The following is an 18,928-nucleotide window of genomic DNA, read 5'->3' on the forward strand; positions in this document are numbered from 1 at the left end:
AATTTTGTGGGTAGTTGTTTTGTGATATATTAAAAGCTCACTAAAATTTGGCCTTACATTTGAAATGGTTTTGTTGAGTATTTGGTGACTAAATAGAACATATTTTATATTCTTTCGATAACTTACTCAATGACGAAAAGGAGAGCAGTGACAGAGAAATTCAAGCCATTGCTATATCTACTTAAGTGAAATCGCTGAGCAGATGTGACTTCAAGCCAACTTTGAACTATTCCAAGGATCTATGGTTTTGAATATGAAGTTGTCTTCTATTATCCTTAGAAATAAAAATCGGACTACGTGTATGTTTCTTCACCAGAATAACTATACCATGTCAGACCTATACAGATAAATAAACAGGCATACTTCAAGGTGTGCTCTAGTAGCTATCCAGGAAATTATGGTAAGTTATGGTTCTCTATTACAAAACATGTTAACTTTTTGTGTACCAAATTGCATGCTCATTAATCAACCTCCCTTTACTGTGTCATCATCGTCTTGAACACTGATTTGGGCAACATGTTTGACAGATTCAGGCAAATAATGTATTCTGCTTTTTTTAAGAAAATGGTTTCAACTTCTGGCGATCTACGTTTTGGAAAGGGATTCCAAACTACCGCATTTTCATGATGGCTGCGATTAACTGTTCATTTTTGAGCTTTTAAGAGCTTGTAATCACATTTCCACATATTTTGCACCTACAACACAACAGAGAAAGACATGGTGAATCTTTTCATATCAAATAACTGTAATGTAAGTTTTGTTGCAAGTCGATTAAAGAAAATTAGTTCAATGCCTGACCTATTAATATTTAAGCAAATTTAGGATGATTTTTAGGAGTGACATTGAAATTTATTAAGACATGACAGCTCCATGAGCACACGCCTACGTGGGTCTGCTTACGCAGCTGGTGAAGATCATGTTTGTCTACTGATAGGATCATGTCTGATAGGAGGCATGCAGCCAGAGCTATGCAGTCAAATTGTAGAGCATGTTAGCTCCTCAATAAGAGGAGCGTGAAGCCTGTGAATCTGTGCCAAGTGTTATTATAATCCGAGATGAAGGTGATTATAATAACCACAAGTATCCAATTTTATTGGTTATATAAATATTGAAATTATTTGGATTTGTCTCCTTTGTGTTTGAATAGCTGACAGAATGTGTCGTTGTTGATAGAAAACATTGCTAATTTATTAGTTTTAGTTAACTCTAGTAAGACTATAGTTGACATAATTAATTAGCCTTAGTAGGTCGCCAACCTCAGGTATTTGTCAGTGGCTTGCACCATGAATAGCTTTGGTGTGCTAGTCAGATTCCTTGCCAGTGTGTGGTCTATTGTCACAATAATCAAGTGAAATTCATCTAGTAATTTACTTATGATGCCCATTGAGGCTGCATAGACTTTCATGCTCTGTTCGTTCTTCACTGTTTTGTTTTCGCTTTTTAACCCCTGCCTCCATCTTTCTTACGATGGATATCTTAAGATATAACCTATTTCTATATAAGATAAGTCCAGCAGCTAGCAAGTTGCTTTGTCGGTTTCCTTGGTGTATTCCCCAGTTTCCCTTATTATGCATGCTGGGCATTTTATTATAGCATGAAGAATATTTCACACTAATGGATGAAAAGGGCTTAAATGGATGGTTCTTTAAATATAAATGGTTCTTTATGAACATATAATTGATGGTGAACTAAAATAATGAGAAGCTCACTTTTTCTTTGTAGCTGTAAAATTCAAGAAATTTACACAAAAATAGTGAAAACAATTACTTAAACCTGGCAATAGAGTTAATCAGCAGGCACCCTGACTCTTTAATAATAATATTTATTTGATTTGAATAACTATAGTTATTTAACTCTATAGCTAACAGTAGTTATACTATGGTTAACTATAGAGTTAAATAACTATGGTTATTTAACTCTATACATAGCTAACAGTAGTTATACTATGGTTAACTATAGAGTTAAATAACTATAGTTATTTAACTCTATACATAGCTAACAGTAGTTATACTATGGTTAACTATAGAGTTAAATAACTATGGTTATTTAACTCTATAGTTAACCATAGCTAGAGAAAAGCGAGCCGAGTCTTGGAAAATATGTACTGATGCATTGATTTTAATTTATTATAATCATGACACCATCAAGATCAAAATAACAATATTCAACAATTTCCAAGGGTAAAATTTGTTGGTATAAATTACAAAAACAAAAAATAGCAACAAAACAAAGGAGAATAAAATAAAACTTACCTATTAGTTTCTTCAACTCAGTTCAATAGACAAAAATTAAAACAAAACTCTCTTGTAAGGCTGAACATAAACTGGGCAGCAGTCCATGGTCTGCTAAAGCAAATGTTGTAGCTAGCGCAATGAAGATCTGTGCAAACTATAGCTGCACTACAGCTCTAGAGCTATATTCTGAGAAAGGGAATCTCCAAGGTATGAAATATAAAACTGTTTTTTCTCATAACCTTATGTTTATTTAAGAACAGGAAAAAGATATAATAAGTTACACTCTAGACTAAACTATAAAAATATAAAGAAAATTCTAGAGACTTAAAACATGGTCACCCTTTTTTCTTTTGGGAAGCAACTTTTCCATTTAATCTGCTGACATGTCTGCTTGTCATGATGAAGCTATGCTGAATGAGCGAAGCATATGAGTGAATATGCGTCTTTTTATATTGATTAAGAGTTAACTTTGGTGTCCTGGAGCGAAACTAACCGTTTCAGGTCTTCAAGTCTGAGTCTTGTGATTTCAGGAGTCTATAGGTTCAGTTTCAGGGCTCTAATTTTAATTCCTGGTCTGGTGTAAATTGGTAGCAGATGCGAATATCCATACATCGCATGCCACAGGTTGTTATCGTCTGGATGTTGTCACTGATCGAGGGTATATATCCTAAATTGCATTCTTGCAGGAGTTCAATAGGAGTTCCAATTAATAGCTTCTAGTGACAATCTAGCATACTCCTATAGAATGTTCTTAATGTTCTATTAGTGGAATGGTTGGGTTGGCTTAAGTCGGCCTGGGATGGTGATAAGTAGATGTTAGAACTCAGGAAATCTGTTTATGTAAGCTGAGCGGTGATATAACTTGTTTTTCTCTTTATGTTTATCTGTACATGGCTGATATCAGATATAACAGCTTTAATGAATCTACAGTATATGTGCATATTGCCTACTTTTCCCATTCCAAATGGGAAGTGTTTACTTTTTGGTTACATAATTACATTGACAAAATAACAATTTTCCAAGATTTGTTACTATCATATTTTCTGAAAATACACAAATAGCCATCATTTAGAGAGGATTATGGCCTTATATAAGGCTGTCACGTGAATTCATGTTTTATGTTCTTTACAAACTCATTGAAGCAAGTCAAATGTTTCCTTTCATATCTACCAACATTCTCGAAAGGTTTGAAGGACTTTTCTGGTGCTGTGCATGCTATAAGGTACAAATAGCTGTGGTATTGTATGATGTCCAGAGTTTGCTGTCCACCTTGCCACTTGATGGACAGGATACAGAAGTATTTGCTGATTGCTGTTGTATGGATAGCTGTGGGCGGAGCCATGGTAATTATATACTATAATTTAGTTTAATTATTGGAATGGAAAAAATCATTTGGGCTCTAGTTTTGTTGTGCTACTATTTTGCAAATAATTTTTACTTTTGTTTTTAAACAGAATTTATTGAAAGTTTTTCATGTTGTTTCAGTAGAGATGTGAATTGGTTAAACAGTCTGTTTGTTGATAGCATGGCATACAGATGTTATTAACTTTGTCAACCATATCATAAGTTACATTTCATACTGTTTTCAGGAAGTTATTTTAATTCATGAGAATTTTCATACAATAGCATCAACACCAAATCATATCTGATGTAATTAATTCTATAAGCTTGAACATGTTGACACATGGAGGATTGTTAAGTGTAAATATACAAGTACTAATGTTATTCATGTAATGATAACCTAATAATTCACTATCAACTTAACTAAAGTTAAGTGTGGAGTTGGAAGTTTTCAGCATTAATAAGCATCTAGTAAACCAGATATTCTGTTACTAAGCCAACTTTTCAAACCTCAAAAGCATACATATGATCACAGGCTACCATAAAACCTCTTTGCTACACTTAAGTTCTTCAATAGTAAATAAGAAAAATGTCATAGTTTATACCATAAACTTACTCCTAGATAAAACTGTTGAAAAGGGTGCTGGTGAGTTTACACAGTATTTTTTGTTCCTACTTCAGTCGTGCCATAAAGACCTCATTGAAGTTAAGTGACTGAGATAGGGATTTACCATCGATAAGATGAGGTTTCACTAATGACTCACCATGTATTGCAGTCCTTCTAAACTGTTACAGTCTGTCCCACCTGGTACAGTCCCCCTCCATAGGAACATTCATCTGCAATAAAATTATGCTAAACCTACCATCTGTGTTGACAAAGTCTTTCTAAAATGATTTGAAAACTTTTTTAGCAAATAAATTTATTTACTTTAATATTTTACTTGTAAGCTACTTGTGGTGAATATGATATTCTGTCCGGAGTGTGAAATTTGGTGCATCAAATCAGTCTTACTGCATCTGCCTTGCATCTGAACAATTGATCATTTTAGTGATGTTATTAGAGTTGTACCATACCAACTTTGACAATCTATTTCAGTTGTCATTGCATCTATGTCAGCATGAGTTTTATAATTCTAACAATATTCAAAAGAAATACACTAATATAGATATATAGTTTCCTGTGGCCATACATATTATCTAGATCAAAGCAATTGATTTTGAGTTGTTCCACCAAATTGAAGAGATTCAATGCAGCTATTACCGATGAATCACTTTGCATTGAGGATATTTGCATTATACTTCACTTCGTTATTACAAAAAAAGCATTTTAATTGCAACAATTTTATCACCTTCTGTTAAGTTTTGTACATAATCATATTAAGACATACCCTGCATATCTTATCAATCACATAGTTGCTCATTATATTGCAATTTGGTTTGGCAGTTTGCATGTTTCTCAAGTTGTACTTGTAAATTCTTAACACATATTTGTCTGTGCTAATAAAAAGGTTGACAGAACTTGTCTAGGCTGTTACGCACAGGTATTTGTGTGCTTGTGGTTTCAGCGGGTCTTTGGGTGTGAAAACATAATTATCCGTAACTTTCAATTCACAAGCTATGATGGAGAAATAAACCTCACAGTTCCACAAGATATGGTTGGATGGAACGCTACACTTACATTCACCCACAAAATCAAGAGTTTACAAGTGAGTTCATTATATTTATATCTGGAACTACAAATATACTCAAAATGTGATATTGATAGTTCCAGAATTCAGAGTTGTAGGTTTCTGTATTGACAAGACTATTGTAGGCATTGGTTAAACAATTTAAAATGGTGAAAATGGTGGTTGCAATTCTGGTAACTAGCGCACAGTCACTTGTTAGGGCAGTGCTGGTAACTTCCACATGATGACTTGTTAGGGCTGTGCTGGCAATTACATCATAGTCAATGACTGGTGCTATTTATGTAAGTAGTTCAATGTCACTTGTAAGTGCTGTTCATGTAAGTAGTTCAATGTCACTTATTAGTGCTGTTCAGGTAAGTAGTTTAATGTCACTTGTTAGTGCTGTTCAGGTATGTAGTTCAATGTCACTTGTAAGCGCTGTTCAGGTAAGTAATTCAATGTCACTTGTTAGTACTGTTCAGGTAAGTAGTTTAATGTCACTTGTTAGTGCTGTTCATGTAAGTAGTTCAATGTCACTTGTTAGTGCTGTTCATGTAAGTAGTTCAATGTCACTTGTTAGTGCTGTTCATGTAAGTAGTTCAATGTCCCTTGTTAGCGCTGTTCATGTAAGTAGTTCATTGTCACTTGTAAGTGCTGTTAAGGTAAGTGGTTTAATGTCACTTGTTAGTGCTGTTCAGGTATGTAGTTCAATGTCACTTGTAAGCGCTGTTCAGGTAAGTAATTCAATGTCACTTGTTAGTACTGTTCAGGTAAGTAGTTTAATGTCACTTGTTAGTGCTGTTCATGTAAGTAGTTCAATGTCACTTGTTAGTGCTGTTCATGTAAGTAGTTCAATGTCACTTGTTAGTACTGTTCAGGTAGGTAGTTCATTGTCACTTGTTAGTGCTGTTCAGGTAAGTAGTTCAATGTCACTTATTAGGGCTGTTCATGTAAGTAGTTCAATGTCACTTGTTAGTACTGTTCAGGTAAATAGTTCAATGTCACTTGTTAGTGCTGTTCAGGTGAGTAGTTCAATGTTACTTGCTTGTGCTGTTCAGGTAATTAGTTTAATGTCACTTGTTAGTGCTGTTCAGGTAATTAGCTCAATGTCATTTGTTAGTGCTATTCATGTAAGTAGTTCAATGTCACTTGTTAGTGCTGTTCATGTGAGTAGTTCAATGTTACTTGTTAGTGCTGTTCAGGTAATTAGTTTAATGTCACTTGTTAGTGCTGTTCAGGTAATTAGTTCAGTGTCACTTGTTAGTGCTACTCATGTAAGTAGTTCAATGTCACTTGTTAGTGCTGTTCATTTAAGTAGTTCCATGTCACTGATTAAGACTGTGCAAATACTGTGCAAATAAGTGTCTTGTAGGTAAGTTAATTAATGTCAAACTTTACTAATGAATACATTATCTACACTAAGAAGTAACCTGTAGTTTAATGTGACTTGTTCATGCAGTAATTAGATAATAGATCGTGTAGCTGTTCTTGGCTAGTTTGTAAGATCTACTCAGTACAAAATCGTTCTGTAAAACTTAGTCTTTAGTAACAGAGCCGCATTAACAGTTGAGTGTAATTTTTAAGTACTCTGCAGGTCAAGGGCGCTGTTGTAAGAAGGCTCAAAAGTACGGTGTATATGTTGACCAACAAGGACGGAGAAGAAGTAATGGCAGCAGGAAATGCATTTCGTCTGGATTTTACTGTCACGTAAGCAGAGACTACTATGTTTCATTATATGCACATTGCATTCATCAAAAGATGTCAGCCTAAACCATGTAGGAGTAGACAACTCCAGATAAGCCTTTTTCTACTATTCGAACCATTCACCAACATTTAGATCAATTTAATAGTTCTTCTGTGTACTATTGTTATCACGGATCCATCATAATTGTATTGTTACCATGGTAACTTGTCAAAAGTGCCAACAAATCTCTTTTGCTTTGTGAGTGTTGAATGTCATTTGCCAGTACAATATTAAATAGTATAAATTGATGTTAAGAATTTTGATAATATTTATTATGTTTTACAGTTTATATAATAGTAGCATTTATAGTTAAGTCACTTTTTATTTTGCATCATTCATTCATGCATGAGCATATCTGTACTGATGATAATCTCAATTCATGAGAGTTGGTAATTCAAGCAATCTATGTTGTTATATAAACTAGTACAGGTTTGAAGAGAGATTGTTTTATAGTCTAGTACAGGTTTGAGTTAATTCTGGGAGCCGATATCATATCATATCATCAAACTTTACGCAAGCATTACACATTTTAATGTTACATGTAGTATTACAAAGGCTAAAGACAGTTATATTAAATTGTTGCTAAATGTGTTAAAGCTGTCATCAATTCATTTTGACTAACTGCTTACTCAGTTATGTTTCTAGTGCATGTACAGTTAGTTAGCAAAGCCTTGGAACCAAAGTTTTACAAATCATTCATAGTCAAACAATTCTAGTCACCAAACAAAGCATTGTTTGCTCAAGAGAGTGCATCTGTCACGAGTGACAGTCCTTGGCATCAATATTAATTCACATCTTTCCCAAAATAGGCAAGCTGTAAATATCTTAAATGTAACAGTAAGTGGGCAGAACTTGTATATACTTGCATATTAGCTTATATGTTTTATTTTGTTTGCATATATAGTTTATAGAATCAATATACTTGAATATTGGTTTATATTATGCTTTCTGATTGATCAGATAGATTTTATCATTGAACAACTGCTTACCTCATCGCTTAGCTTTTTAGCACTTTTTGTAAAGCTAGCTATCAACTGTTTGAAGCAATCAATCATATTATCTGCCATTTGGCATGGTTACACTCAGATAAGCTCAATTAAGCCTTGTACATTTTATGAGCATCATTTGAGTCAGAGTTGGCAACATTCATCGTGTATAAGTGTTCCAAGATCTTTATATTTTGATACATCCTATTTCTTTATACTCTTAATTCTGATTTACTGACCAGCTTTGCTGGTTAAAATATTCTTGCATTAAATCGGCCTGAAATAAACATGAAATGGAAACGTTCCCGTAGAGGTAAGTATGAGAGCATGTTTTATGCATGTTACTAATACGTAGTTGTTTTTTGCACATCTGTTGTTATCACTTGATCAGACAGTTGTATAACTGTATATCAGACAGCTATATAACTGTCTGATCTTGTGATAACAACATATTTTACATGTACATTTGAGATGTACATATTTTAGGTTTGACGCTGACAATCTTAATGGCTTTTCCTCATGCTTCGAGATAACCTCTGACTATACAACTCCCACCACTCCTACTACTACCACAACTCCTGCAACTACCACCACTCCCACAACTACCACCACTCCCACAACTACCACCACTCCCACAACTACTACAACCATTCCGGCCACAACAACAGTTACTTACGGTTGGTGTATAATGTAAAAAGGCTTCCAATAAATTCTATATTCACTGTATTTTTGAGCTCAATATTTATAGAAATTCTTTTTTCCTTTGTACAGACTCTAAATATGCTTTGGCCATTGACTACTCCTTCCTTTTCTACGAGGCTCAACGGTCAGGCGTTCTTCCTGCCGATAACAGAATTCGCTGGAGAGGCAATTCATCAGAAAATGATGGCAGTGATGTTGGTCTTGACCTGAGTGGAGGCTGGCACAATGGTGAGTCAGTTTTCTCTCAAACAGCCTTATGTGTCAGTCACTCAAAATTTATATTATGCATCATCAAATGCTTATAGGTTGTTAAGGGGGTACCTGCTTTAGGATGCTGCATTTCTTCTGTCATATGTCACATGTCACACATCAGCATTCAAGTCACTTGAACTAAATGTAATTTAATCTGTCACTCAATACATGCGACCTGATTCAAATTATTTGTCGTGTCATTTGATATGCATATAAGCTATTTTCATATGTCAACTGATACAAATCATATGCCATCTGATGTAAGCCAATCACTATGTGCCATCTGGTACAAGTGGCATGCAATGTGTCAACTCAAACAAATCACTTGTCACATGTCAAATGAGGTAAGTCAGTCACTATGTACTCCTTGGTACAAGTGGGAAGGCATAGCAAGGGTTTTGTTGGCAGTGGGCCTCCTATTTCACATTAAGCAAACTGTATATAGGTAAAACATGGAGCTCTCTCAGTCTGCTCTTACAACTCTTCCATCACATGAGAATTTTTTAACATCAGGGAACACGGCTCTTATTATAGTAAGGTTTATTCTACAATCCCATATGCTGATCAGATTGATGAAGTTGGTAGACTGTCCGTATCATAAATTGATGCTACAAGTTAGAGTCCCGTTTTTCAGAGAGACAGTTACAGGCACAATTACAAAGTTATCAGAGTTTTTTAATAAGTGTTAATATGCATATATATATATGTATATATATATATATATATATATATATATATATATATATATATATATATATATATATGTATATACATAGGTATATACATGTATATACTTCCAAATATATGTATATATATATCAGTTTTTTTCAGTTTTAACAGTTGTTGCTTAGAATAGCAAAAACAACCAGAAGTATTTGCATACTGCCAGAGGAGTTAAATCATCATAAAGCGCTGAAAAATATTAAATAAAGATTTTTTAACTAAATTAAGAAACTTGAAGCTGCAGAAGTGTTTCATATAATTTAACAAATATAAAAATAATATTCTAAGGGAATCTTGGTTGGCCTCAGGACAACAAAAACCATATCTCATAACGTGTTTAATGCATATGACTAACTACGCAATTAAAACCTATATGTTGATTGTTAATGATCATTTTGGAATGGTGATTTTAGCTGGCGACCACATAAAGTCTGGGTTACCAATGTCTGCAGCAACGACTATGCTTTTACATGGCTTGATATTTTTTGGCGATGCCTACCAGATGATTGGACAATACGATGAGGGACTCCGACAAATTAGATGGCCACTCGATTACTTCATGAAGTGCCATCAATTGACGGATAGATTTTACGCACAGGTAGAGTAACAAACAGCATATATCTATGTCTATGGCTGGCGCCAACTAGTGGAGTGTCTGCTTGTTTTTAGACTATCTGTGTATGACTCAATTCTCTTGGAACTATAAAAAGTTTTTTGGAGGCAACTATTTATATCATTTTTGTAAGGCTAGATTTGCAGCTAGGTGCAAGGCTATTTGCCAAAGCTCCGATTCGCTTGACTGCAAGCTTTGTTTGTTGTCATACTTTCTGTTTGTTATTCGTGTCATACGCAGTCACTGAGACATATTGACTCACTAACTACATACAGCTGAATGGATGTCATGCACCAATTATGTGGTGCTAGATTATGTTTTTGAATTCTTTTCTGTAAACCACTTAATCAAAGTGCCTTCAGAAACATTTGCATCGCCAATAGCCTCGGTGAACATAAATTTGATATGCATAGTCGATAGCCTCAGTGAACAAAGACTTGATATATGCATAGCCAATAGCCTCAGTGAACACAGATGTGATATTTTTGCTCTAGAAAGAAGTTCACAATCTCATTTAGCTAATAATGACTTCCTTACTTATGTTTAGTTTTATTTACAGTAAGTTTGTAGGTTGCTTGGAAAGTAATAGCATATTCTCTCACGCCTTTTTGTAGCAATTTCAGTAGCAGATTGCTTGATATTTTAAATTTAACTTCGATGTAGTCATCAATCATCATGTCAAAATTGAAAACTGAATATTTTACTATTATATCAAATTTTACTTCTCATATAAATATGGCCAAATTGAGTGGTACAAAAAGTACTTCTACAATGTAATTGTCTCAAAACCTGGTTTTATTCGGTTCAGTAGCTTTGCTAATGTACAGGGTTTCTATGAATTTGTTAATAAAAGACGCTCAATCCTCCTGTTTGATTGACTTGTTCTGTAAAAACATTAAGATTGGCCATTGCTCCTTAGGTTGACAATCTACTAATTTTTTATAATTAAATTGCAAACTATTCTAAAGCTACTTTATAAATTTTATATTCAATATTTAATTGCTATAATTAATGTTAGTGTTTTACTTGATTGAGTTGTAGATTAAATGTTTGAACAGTTGTAAAAGGCTTTGGGCTGATTAAATTTAAAACTTATCAATTAATAGCGTGATTTCTTACAAAATTTTCAAGGCGTAATGACAACTATTAGATTACAGCATGAATATAGTACTCCTAGCGTTATGCCGAAGACAAAAAGGAAGTGAGTATATATCTATGGACTATATGTAGGTTCACACAATCATGTATGCTTTTATGGCTGGAATGTTTAAACATGAGCAAAACCTTCAAATTATTATAAAATATTTTATTTTCTCAAAAAATTATTATTACAATATAAAAACACCGCTACCTAAAATGCAGGGTTATCAAAGCAATATAAAGATATGAATATGTATTACGCAGGCTTTCATTATTTATAATATATACCCATATAATTGTTTCCTCACCCCGGGTAACCTGTATGGGTAGTAACTTCTGCTCTAACTCGGGTCTCCTACCAGAGACCTGGGAGTTTGAGCACTCGCCTCAAGATCTTAGCAGTTCCCATTAGCGCACTTTTCTGCAACTCACCTTAGTTGATTGCTGTTGGTATTTGGGCAAACCACATTTTATGCGCCGGTGTTATTGCCCCCAGTGTCCCAATGACAAATGGGATTACCGTTGTTCTCACCTCCCAGCATTTTTCAATCTCTTCTGCTAGCGGGAGATATTTCTCTACCTTCTCTTTTTCTTTGCTAGCTATATTGTAGTCGTTTGATTCTGCTATATCTGTTATAGTAGCCCTCTTGTTCTCCTTGTCTACCGCCACTATATTTAGTTGGTTTGCTAGGACATGCTTGTCAGTCTGGATGTAGAAGTCCCAGAGGATCTTAGCGCGGTCATTTTCATTCACCTTACCAGGAGCTTCCCACCAGTGTTGTGGTTTATTAAGGCCATACTCATCACATAGACTTCTATGCACAACACTTGCGACTTTATTACGCCGCTCAGTGTATGCGTTTTCTGCTAGCTGCCTGCATCTACTGATGATGTGTTGGATGGTCTCAGGTGCATCTTTGCACAGTCTGCATCTAGGATCGTCTCTAGTGTGATAGATTTTTGTTTGGAGTTGCCTTGTTGGGAGCACTTGCTCCTGGGCTGCCATGATTAGCGACTCTGTATTGGCCATTAGGATTCCTTTGTTCAGCCACATATAAGTCTGGTGAAGATCGCCAACCTTAGATATTTGTCGGTGGTAAGCACCATAAAGAGGTTTCGTGTGCCAATCAATTTCCTCATCATCAGAGCGAAGCTCCATTGTAGGAGCAGCCGATTGAAATTCAGCTAGCAACTTATCTGAAGTGGCCATATATATATATATATATATATATATAAATATAAAAAAGTGTATATATACCGATGGCAATCACTGAGTTGATTGCTGCCGGTATCGACGTGCCCAGATACCGGCAGCAGTATACTCAAGCTGCAGAAAAGTGAGCTATTAGGATCAGCTAAGATCTTGAGGTGAGTACTCAAACTCTCAGGTAGGCGATCCGAGTTAGAGCAGAAGTTACCAGCCATACGGGTTAACCAGAGTGAAGTAACAACTCTTTTATGTATATATATAGTTAGGCAACTGCCTCACCAAAAATATCCAGCAAACCTCCAAGAAGCAAGGCTAAAAAGCAAACTGTACGAAATAAACAGACGAGCTGTTTTTAGTAAACACACACACCTGACAATTGTGGAAGTGAATTAAATTTTAACAACTCTTATTTTCACATCACCCGAAACAATTTGTGGTGAAGTGTTTTCTTCCCTTCATTATTCTTCTTCACATCTTAATTTTATCAACTATTTTACACCACATCTTTGCTTTTTTAAGTAAAATTTTCTTCCTATAAGCAGAAGTTGTCTGCTTTTTCATAGCTGAGCTCTATTTTATATACTACAACATATATAAAGATACAAGCGTTGACCCTGTCAATGTCTTTTCAAATCCTTTGCTAGACATAGTACATATTTGGACAATATAACGAGTCCAACTGTTCTCATTTTCACAATCACAATTTGCAACATGTATCGTTGCAAATTGTGACTGCAAACAGCTCTTCAGTTGAAGAGCCATTTTTTAGTAAACACACGCACCTGACAATTGTGGAAGTGAACTAAATTTTAACAACTCTTATTTTCACATCACACGAAACAATTTGTAGTGAAGCGTTTTTAGCGGTCGTGATATATCCTTAATATATGTATATTATATATTTTGTATAATATCATGTATGTATATATATATATATATCAAATATGTATATACATCTTTTACATATAAATATGATATTATGTATAAATATAATTATTTTTGTCAACCATCTTTATTATTTACTTTCTAACATAAATCAATTAATAAACATATTCATAAACACATTTGATCAGGTTGGGACTAATCACAATGATCATTCTTACTGGGGCAGACCTGAGGACATGGATGAGCAGAACATCGCAAGGCCGAGTCATGTCCTGGGTGCCGGAGCCAATACGAGTGGAGGGGCTGATGTTATGGGAGAGACTGCGGCAGCTCTTGCTGCTGGATCAATCTTATTTAAGACAGCAGGTGAGCATAGATACTCTCACTTGTTATGTATTCTGATCACAGGCTAGGGAGATGGTTTATGTTTGTGTAAGGCAATGTTGCACTGACTCTGTGAAACTCTCAGAGTATGATTAAGGTTTAATACTGCCAGTGAGCATTTCCATGTTTGCACTCTGAAAGACACACTTTTCTAGCTTGGAAAGTGCTTTTTAAAAATATTGTATCATGTGGCAACTCAGGCTCTTTTTTGCATACTTTTATTTATTTTGTGATGTTTTTAATAAATTCACTATTTTTAAATTATTACTTATAAGAACTAAAAAGAGTAACACATTGGAAAGTTAGGTAAAAATTAAGTAAACACTCTATTAAATATACATAATTTAAAAGTGACTAAATTCACCTGATCAGTCGAGGATAAAATGGTCAAACACTAAAACTAAAGAGTAATGACAAAATATTTAAAAGAATTGCAAGAAAATTTTCAGTAAAAGTACATACAACCAGTAAGATCAGGTGATAAGCATTTAAGAGGTTACATATTGCTTGGAATCAGATACCTAGTAAGTATCATATGAAAAGTTATTCTGCCAACCAGATTTATACCACAGGACCAGAGTGTGTAGCTCAAGGCTACATAAAAATTATATATACTTGTACATCAGTTGCTATCTACAGCAATCATTTTCTCTGTTACAGACCCAGATTACAGTAATCACCTGCTTAACAATGCCACTTCTCTCTACCAGCTCGCTAAGAGTAATGAAGACACATATAATTTAGCTCTGCCAGACGCTACTGAATTTTATAAGTAGGTATTCAATTGTGTATTATTTTGGAAAATATAATCACATCATTATTCTATAATGAGCGATTTTAATCAAAAAGAAAAGAAGACAACTCCTAGCTGTAAGAATACTGAATGAGTAGGCTACTATTTTATGTTTTCAGGTCTTTGCTTCATCTTTTTGAAAAACATAATTTCATATCAACTGAGTACATATATTGACAGCAATTATTACTATGTATGGCGTACTTACATTTTGAGTATGCTATAGTTCTTCTGCTATTATAATGATATTTATTTGTTTTGATAGCACTAATAACTTTACCATAATTTTGCAAATTAGTAAAAGTTTTAAAAAAGTGGTATATACAGGTTCAGCTAACACAATTTATTAACAGTGTAGATATTGGAATCGTGAACACAACTCCGGTCTCTGATACTCGAATACCATTATATTAGGAGTTTCTCTGCTGATTACCAGTTCGAGTTCGTGGGAAGATGAGATGGCGCATGCAGCAGCCTGGCTAGCCTTAGCTCATCAGGGAACTAGTGAGGAGACAACCTATCTCACAGAGTCTCAAAACTATCTCAAAGATGATTTTGAACAGAAAATGCAGGCCCTTGACTGGGATGACAAACGAGGCCTAGTAAACGTAAGTTGAAAATATGGCAAATAATTTCATTTCCAAGTTTTTCGCTGATACAAGCTTTTTACAGAAGGTTTGCTGTCTACGACAGATTGTAAGATACAGTTTGTAGAGGCTGTCCATATCAGTTAGCAATGGACAAGTGAGTTCTCTATACAAATAATGTACAAGTTAGTTGAACGAATATTTTTTCGAATTAGGCACGTTTTGTGATGAAACCTGCACACTTTAATGAAAATAAAATATAAACAAGGAATTAAAGTTCAAATAAACTTCCATCTTTTGTTTAATAAATGGTAAAGAGTAGATGCGATGAACCAAGTTACTAACCGTATTTACAGATCTAAATATACTAGCATCTATCAATTTATTCATTATTCATATTCCATGTATATATACAGATCTAAGTTTACTTACATCTATCTATTTATTCTAGTTCCTACTCTACCATCAAATGCAAGACAGCCGATTCAGTAGCAATCTGGAGACGTTTATTGGACGCTGGCTTCCTGGAAATGAAATACCATACATTTCTCTCGGTTTAGCTTTTTATGATGGATGGGGAAGCAATCGATATGCAGCAAACACAGCATTCCTTTCGCTACTGGCTGCTAGCGAAGGCATCAATGAGCAGACGTACAGAGACTTTGCCAAGAGTCAAATTGATTTTATGCTGGGACTTGTAGATGGTGGAAGAAGTTATGTTGTCGGCTTCGACAGCTCGTCACCAAAGCGAGTACATCACAGAGCAGCGTAAGCACATTTATTAGTACTTATCTGTGCAGGTCGTGTATTTCTTGTGCCTAAGGCTATAAAGACTATCGCATTGCGCGTCATACTGGTTTCCTTAAAGACAAAGTGCTCTGTCAAAGATAGATGGTAAAATAATTCCTCAGGCTATAACGCTATTTCTAACTGAAGCTGCAGTTATTAGGGTGCTTCCTATCCCTCCTTACTGTCTGAATCTACTAGACTAGTAAAAAATAAGCTAGTTTAATACGATGAAAAAAATATTCATTTCTATAACAAATTAAACTATTCTTGCTATTAAAAACTGTCAGCATTACTTTTGTTAGTAATTGTATTTTAACTGAACTTTCTTCACAATCTTCATGTATTTACTTAAAGAGCCATTAGCTGTGACATACAGTGTAGATGGCATCACCATTAATAAAGTATAAACCACATTAGATTACTACGTGCGTTACTAGGCAACACATTATTGGTGTGTCGTCTATACAATCAGCAATCTACTATATAAACGGCAATCATTGTGTGTGTGTGCGCGTGTGTGTGCGTGTGTGCGTGTGCGTGTGTGTGTGTGCGTGTGTGTGTGCGTGTGTGTGTGTGTGCGTGTGCGTGCGTGTGCGTGTGTGTGTGTGTATCCACCTTATAAAGTACCGTACTTTTTGGACTATTAGCTGCTACTTTTTTCTGATAGTTTGAGCCATGCAGCTTATATAAAGGTGCAGCTATTCTGTGGTTTTTTCTTTCACCGCTAGGGCTTATTAACATAAATCTCCAGTTAGTGCGCATCTATACATAAACCATTCATCGTTTTCCGTTTTCACCCGAAAATGATGGGATCTTCGGTTCATGCGCCCCTTTACAGTGCCCAATGGCACTGTTCCGTTTTAAACATCAGAGTTGCTGCCATGCTAAAACGCACTGTCTTAAATGCTGTGGCCTGCCTATACAAAGGTGCCTATACAGCTATACAAATTAAGGAGTAGTAATTTACATGCAATTAATATTTTCTGCCAACGTGTACCGAGAAGGTCACGTGAATGTTTGTTTCTTGCGGTTACTGGAAAAAACACAGTTCTCACCTACTAAATCTCTACATCAAAAAGGTAAATACTTCTTACTCAATGTTGTATTGTCTGTGAATTGCCACATTTCCAATACATAACCCTTTCACTTGCGTCCATGTACAAATTTAGCTATCGGCCTACTGCCAGCCATTTTGCCGATATCGCTTCATAATATGTATACAATATTTTTTCAATTTCAAACTCCATCTAGAATGTTTGCTTTGGTTATATATTTCATTTTGCCAACATGTTTCCAAACACTGCTATGCAAAAATTTCATTGTACCTATACTTTGTGCATTGATAAAGCGATGTGAAGCTACAAAGCTAAAACGATCCTCTACAATGTTTCTTATTCTTACAAAACCATTACTTTCACTATCATCAGAGTCATTGCTGCTATTGCTATTTTAAATATCTGTGTAATCACAATTATCTGAATCGGATATAATGTCATCAACATAAGTAGTTATTTGTTTTCTAACTCGGACGCCGTTGATGAACTTACACAAAAACATTTGTTTTTATTTTGGAAATTCCTAAACAAAGATTAAAATATTAAACTTTAGGCTAATTTTATAGGGAAATCTTAAGACAGCACTGTCACTACCATAAAAGTCCTAAAGACCGTTGGTTATGTTATCAACGAATAATAAAATCCAGTTACTAGCAATTTCTGGTAAAGTCGCAAAAATGTGTCTACACGCTCGACCATAGAAAACGCATTCGTGAGTCTACTTCAGTGAAAGGGTTAAAAACACCTGGATTTGCCACTTTTTGTGATAGTAAACATGTTCATTTCTTTCTGCAGCCAAGTTACTTTTACCTTTTTTCCAGCTATGAGTATTACAGAACTAAAGCTACTACAGAACTTGCACTTATACTGCTACTGCGTTTTACCTACTAAATTTCTACTTCAAAAAAGTAAGTACTTCTCACTCAATGTTGTAGTGTATTGTTTATGAATTGCTCTACCTCAACTACTTAATAACGTTGGATTTTCCACTGTACATAATAGTGGGATATGTTCATTTCCTTCAGCAGCTGAGTTACTAATTTTTTCCAGTTACGAGTAGGCCTACTGTAACTTACTACTACAGAACTTGCACGAGTACTCCGAGGGTTGCAATAGGCGATGGTGAAAAGAAAGAGAGCAGCTGGTATCGACTTACTGTCACCCTGCTTTAGCCATGACCAGCTGAACGTCGTCTGCTTAAAAGTAGGCACAAGCCAAAAACTGTATGTTCATACACCCGACAGAAAATCAAAAAATGTTGTCTATCCGCAAGTGTTGCGTTGAACTAACATTGTGTTATTGTTATGTCATGCTATGTTCTTCATGATTATGTGCAGCATTTTCTAACATATTTTTTAGTATATATATTTTTTCATGCATTAGTTTTCTTTATTGTATCTCATAAAAAGGCTATCATTTTGGCGTTATGTTTCATTATTGTAAGGTGCTAATGCTGTCTCTGCCTTGACGTCATACTGTCTGTGCTGTTATACATATAAATTTTATTGACACAAACTCATAACTGTTTGTATATACCATGTCAAAACACAAGCTATAGACGAAGAACTGGTGAGCCATGATTAGTGTTTTAAGCATGTAGAAGTCGCCATTCAATAAATGCTGGCGATAGCAAAATATTTTGTATAATCTTTTTAAACATGCAAAATCTTTAAATACTGCTAGTTTGAAGAACTTCAGTTTGCCTAGTAATGTCAATTTCATTATCAGTTCTCTGTACACAAATAGGGAAACTCCGATTTGAGTGGTTTGAGGCTGATGCATTGTAGACTAGCTGTAAAACGTATTGCAGATTTCCATTGTTC

The 18,928-nt window shown here is 34.9% G+C and overlaps 1 protein-coding gene across 1 annotated transcript; it reads left to right on the forward strand.

Moving 5' to 3' along the window:
* The first annotated feature begins 3,481 nt into the window (after positions 1 to 3,481).
* Positions 3,482 to 15,831, forward strand: LOC137389239 (endoglucanase 4-like). Its single transcript, XM_068075485.1, has 11 exons — positions 3,482 to 3,577; positions 5,141 to 5,281; positions 6,837 to 6,949; positions 8,459 to 8,649; positions 8,744 to 8,902; positions 10,063 to 10,247; positions 13,686 to 13,863; positions 14,542 to 14,653; positions 15,111 to 15,282; positions 15,713 to 15,780; positions 15,822 to 15,831. Exons 1-11 carry the CDS (start codon positions 3,482 to 3,484, stop codon positions 15,829 to 15,831), a joined length of 1,425 nt encoding a protein of 474 aa, XP_067931586.1.
* Positions 15,832 to 18,928: the final 3,097 nt, after the last annotated feature.

The sequence above is a fragment of the Watersipora subatra genome, chromosome 1 (assembly GCF_963576615.1).
Source record: "Watersipora subatra chromosome 1, tzWatSuba1.1, whole genome shotgun sequence".
Taxonomy (NCBI): Eukaryota; Metazoa; Bryozoa; class Gymnolaemata; order Cheilostomatida; family Watersiporidae; genus Watersipora; species Watersipora subatra.

Coding starts and splice junctions, on each gene's coding strand:
- LOC137389239 (XM_068075485.1), top strand. CDS start 3,482: ATGTCCAGAGTTTGCTGTCCACCTTGCCACTTGATGGACAGGATACAG. Junction 8,903..10,062: donor GAGTGGAGGCTGGCACAATG/GTGAGTCAGTTT, acceptor TGGTGATTTTAG/CTGGCGACCACATAAAGTCT. Junction 14,654..15,110: donor GACGCTACTGAATTTTATAA/GTAGGTATTCAA, acceptor GCTGATTACCAG/TTCGAGTTCGTGGGAAGATG.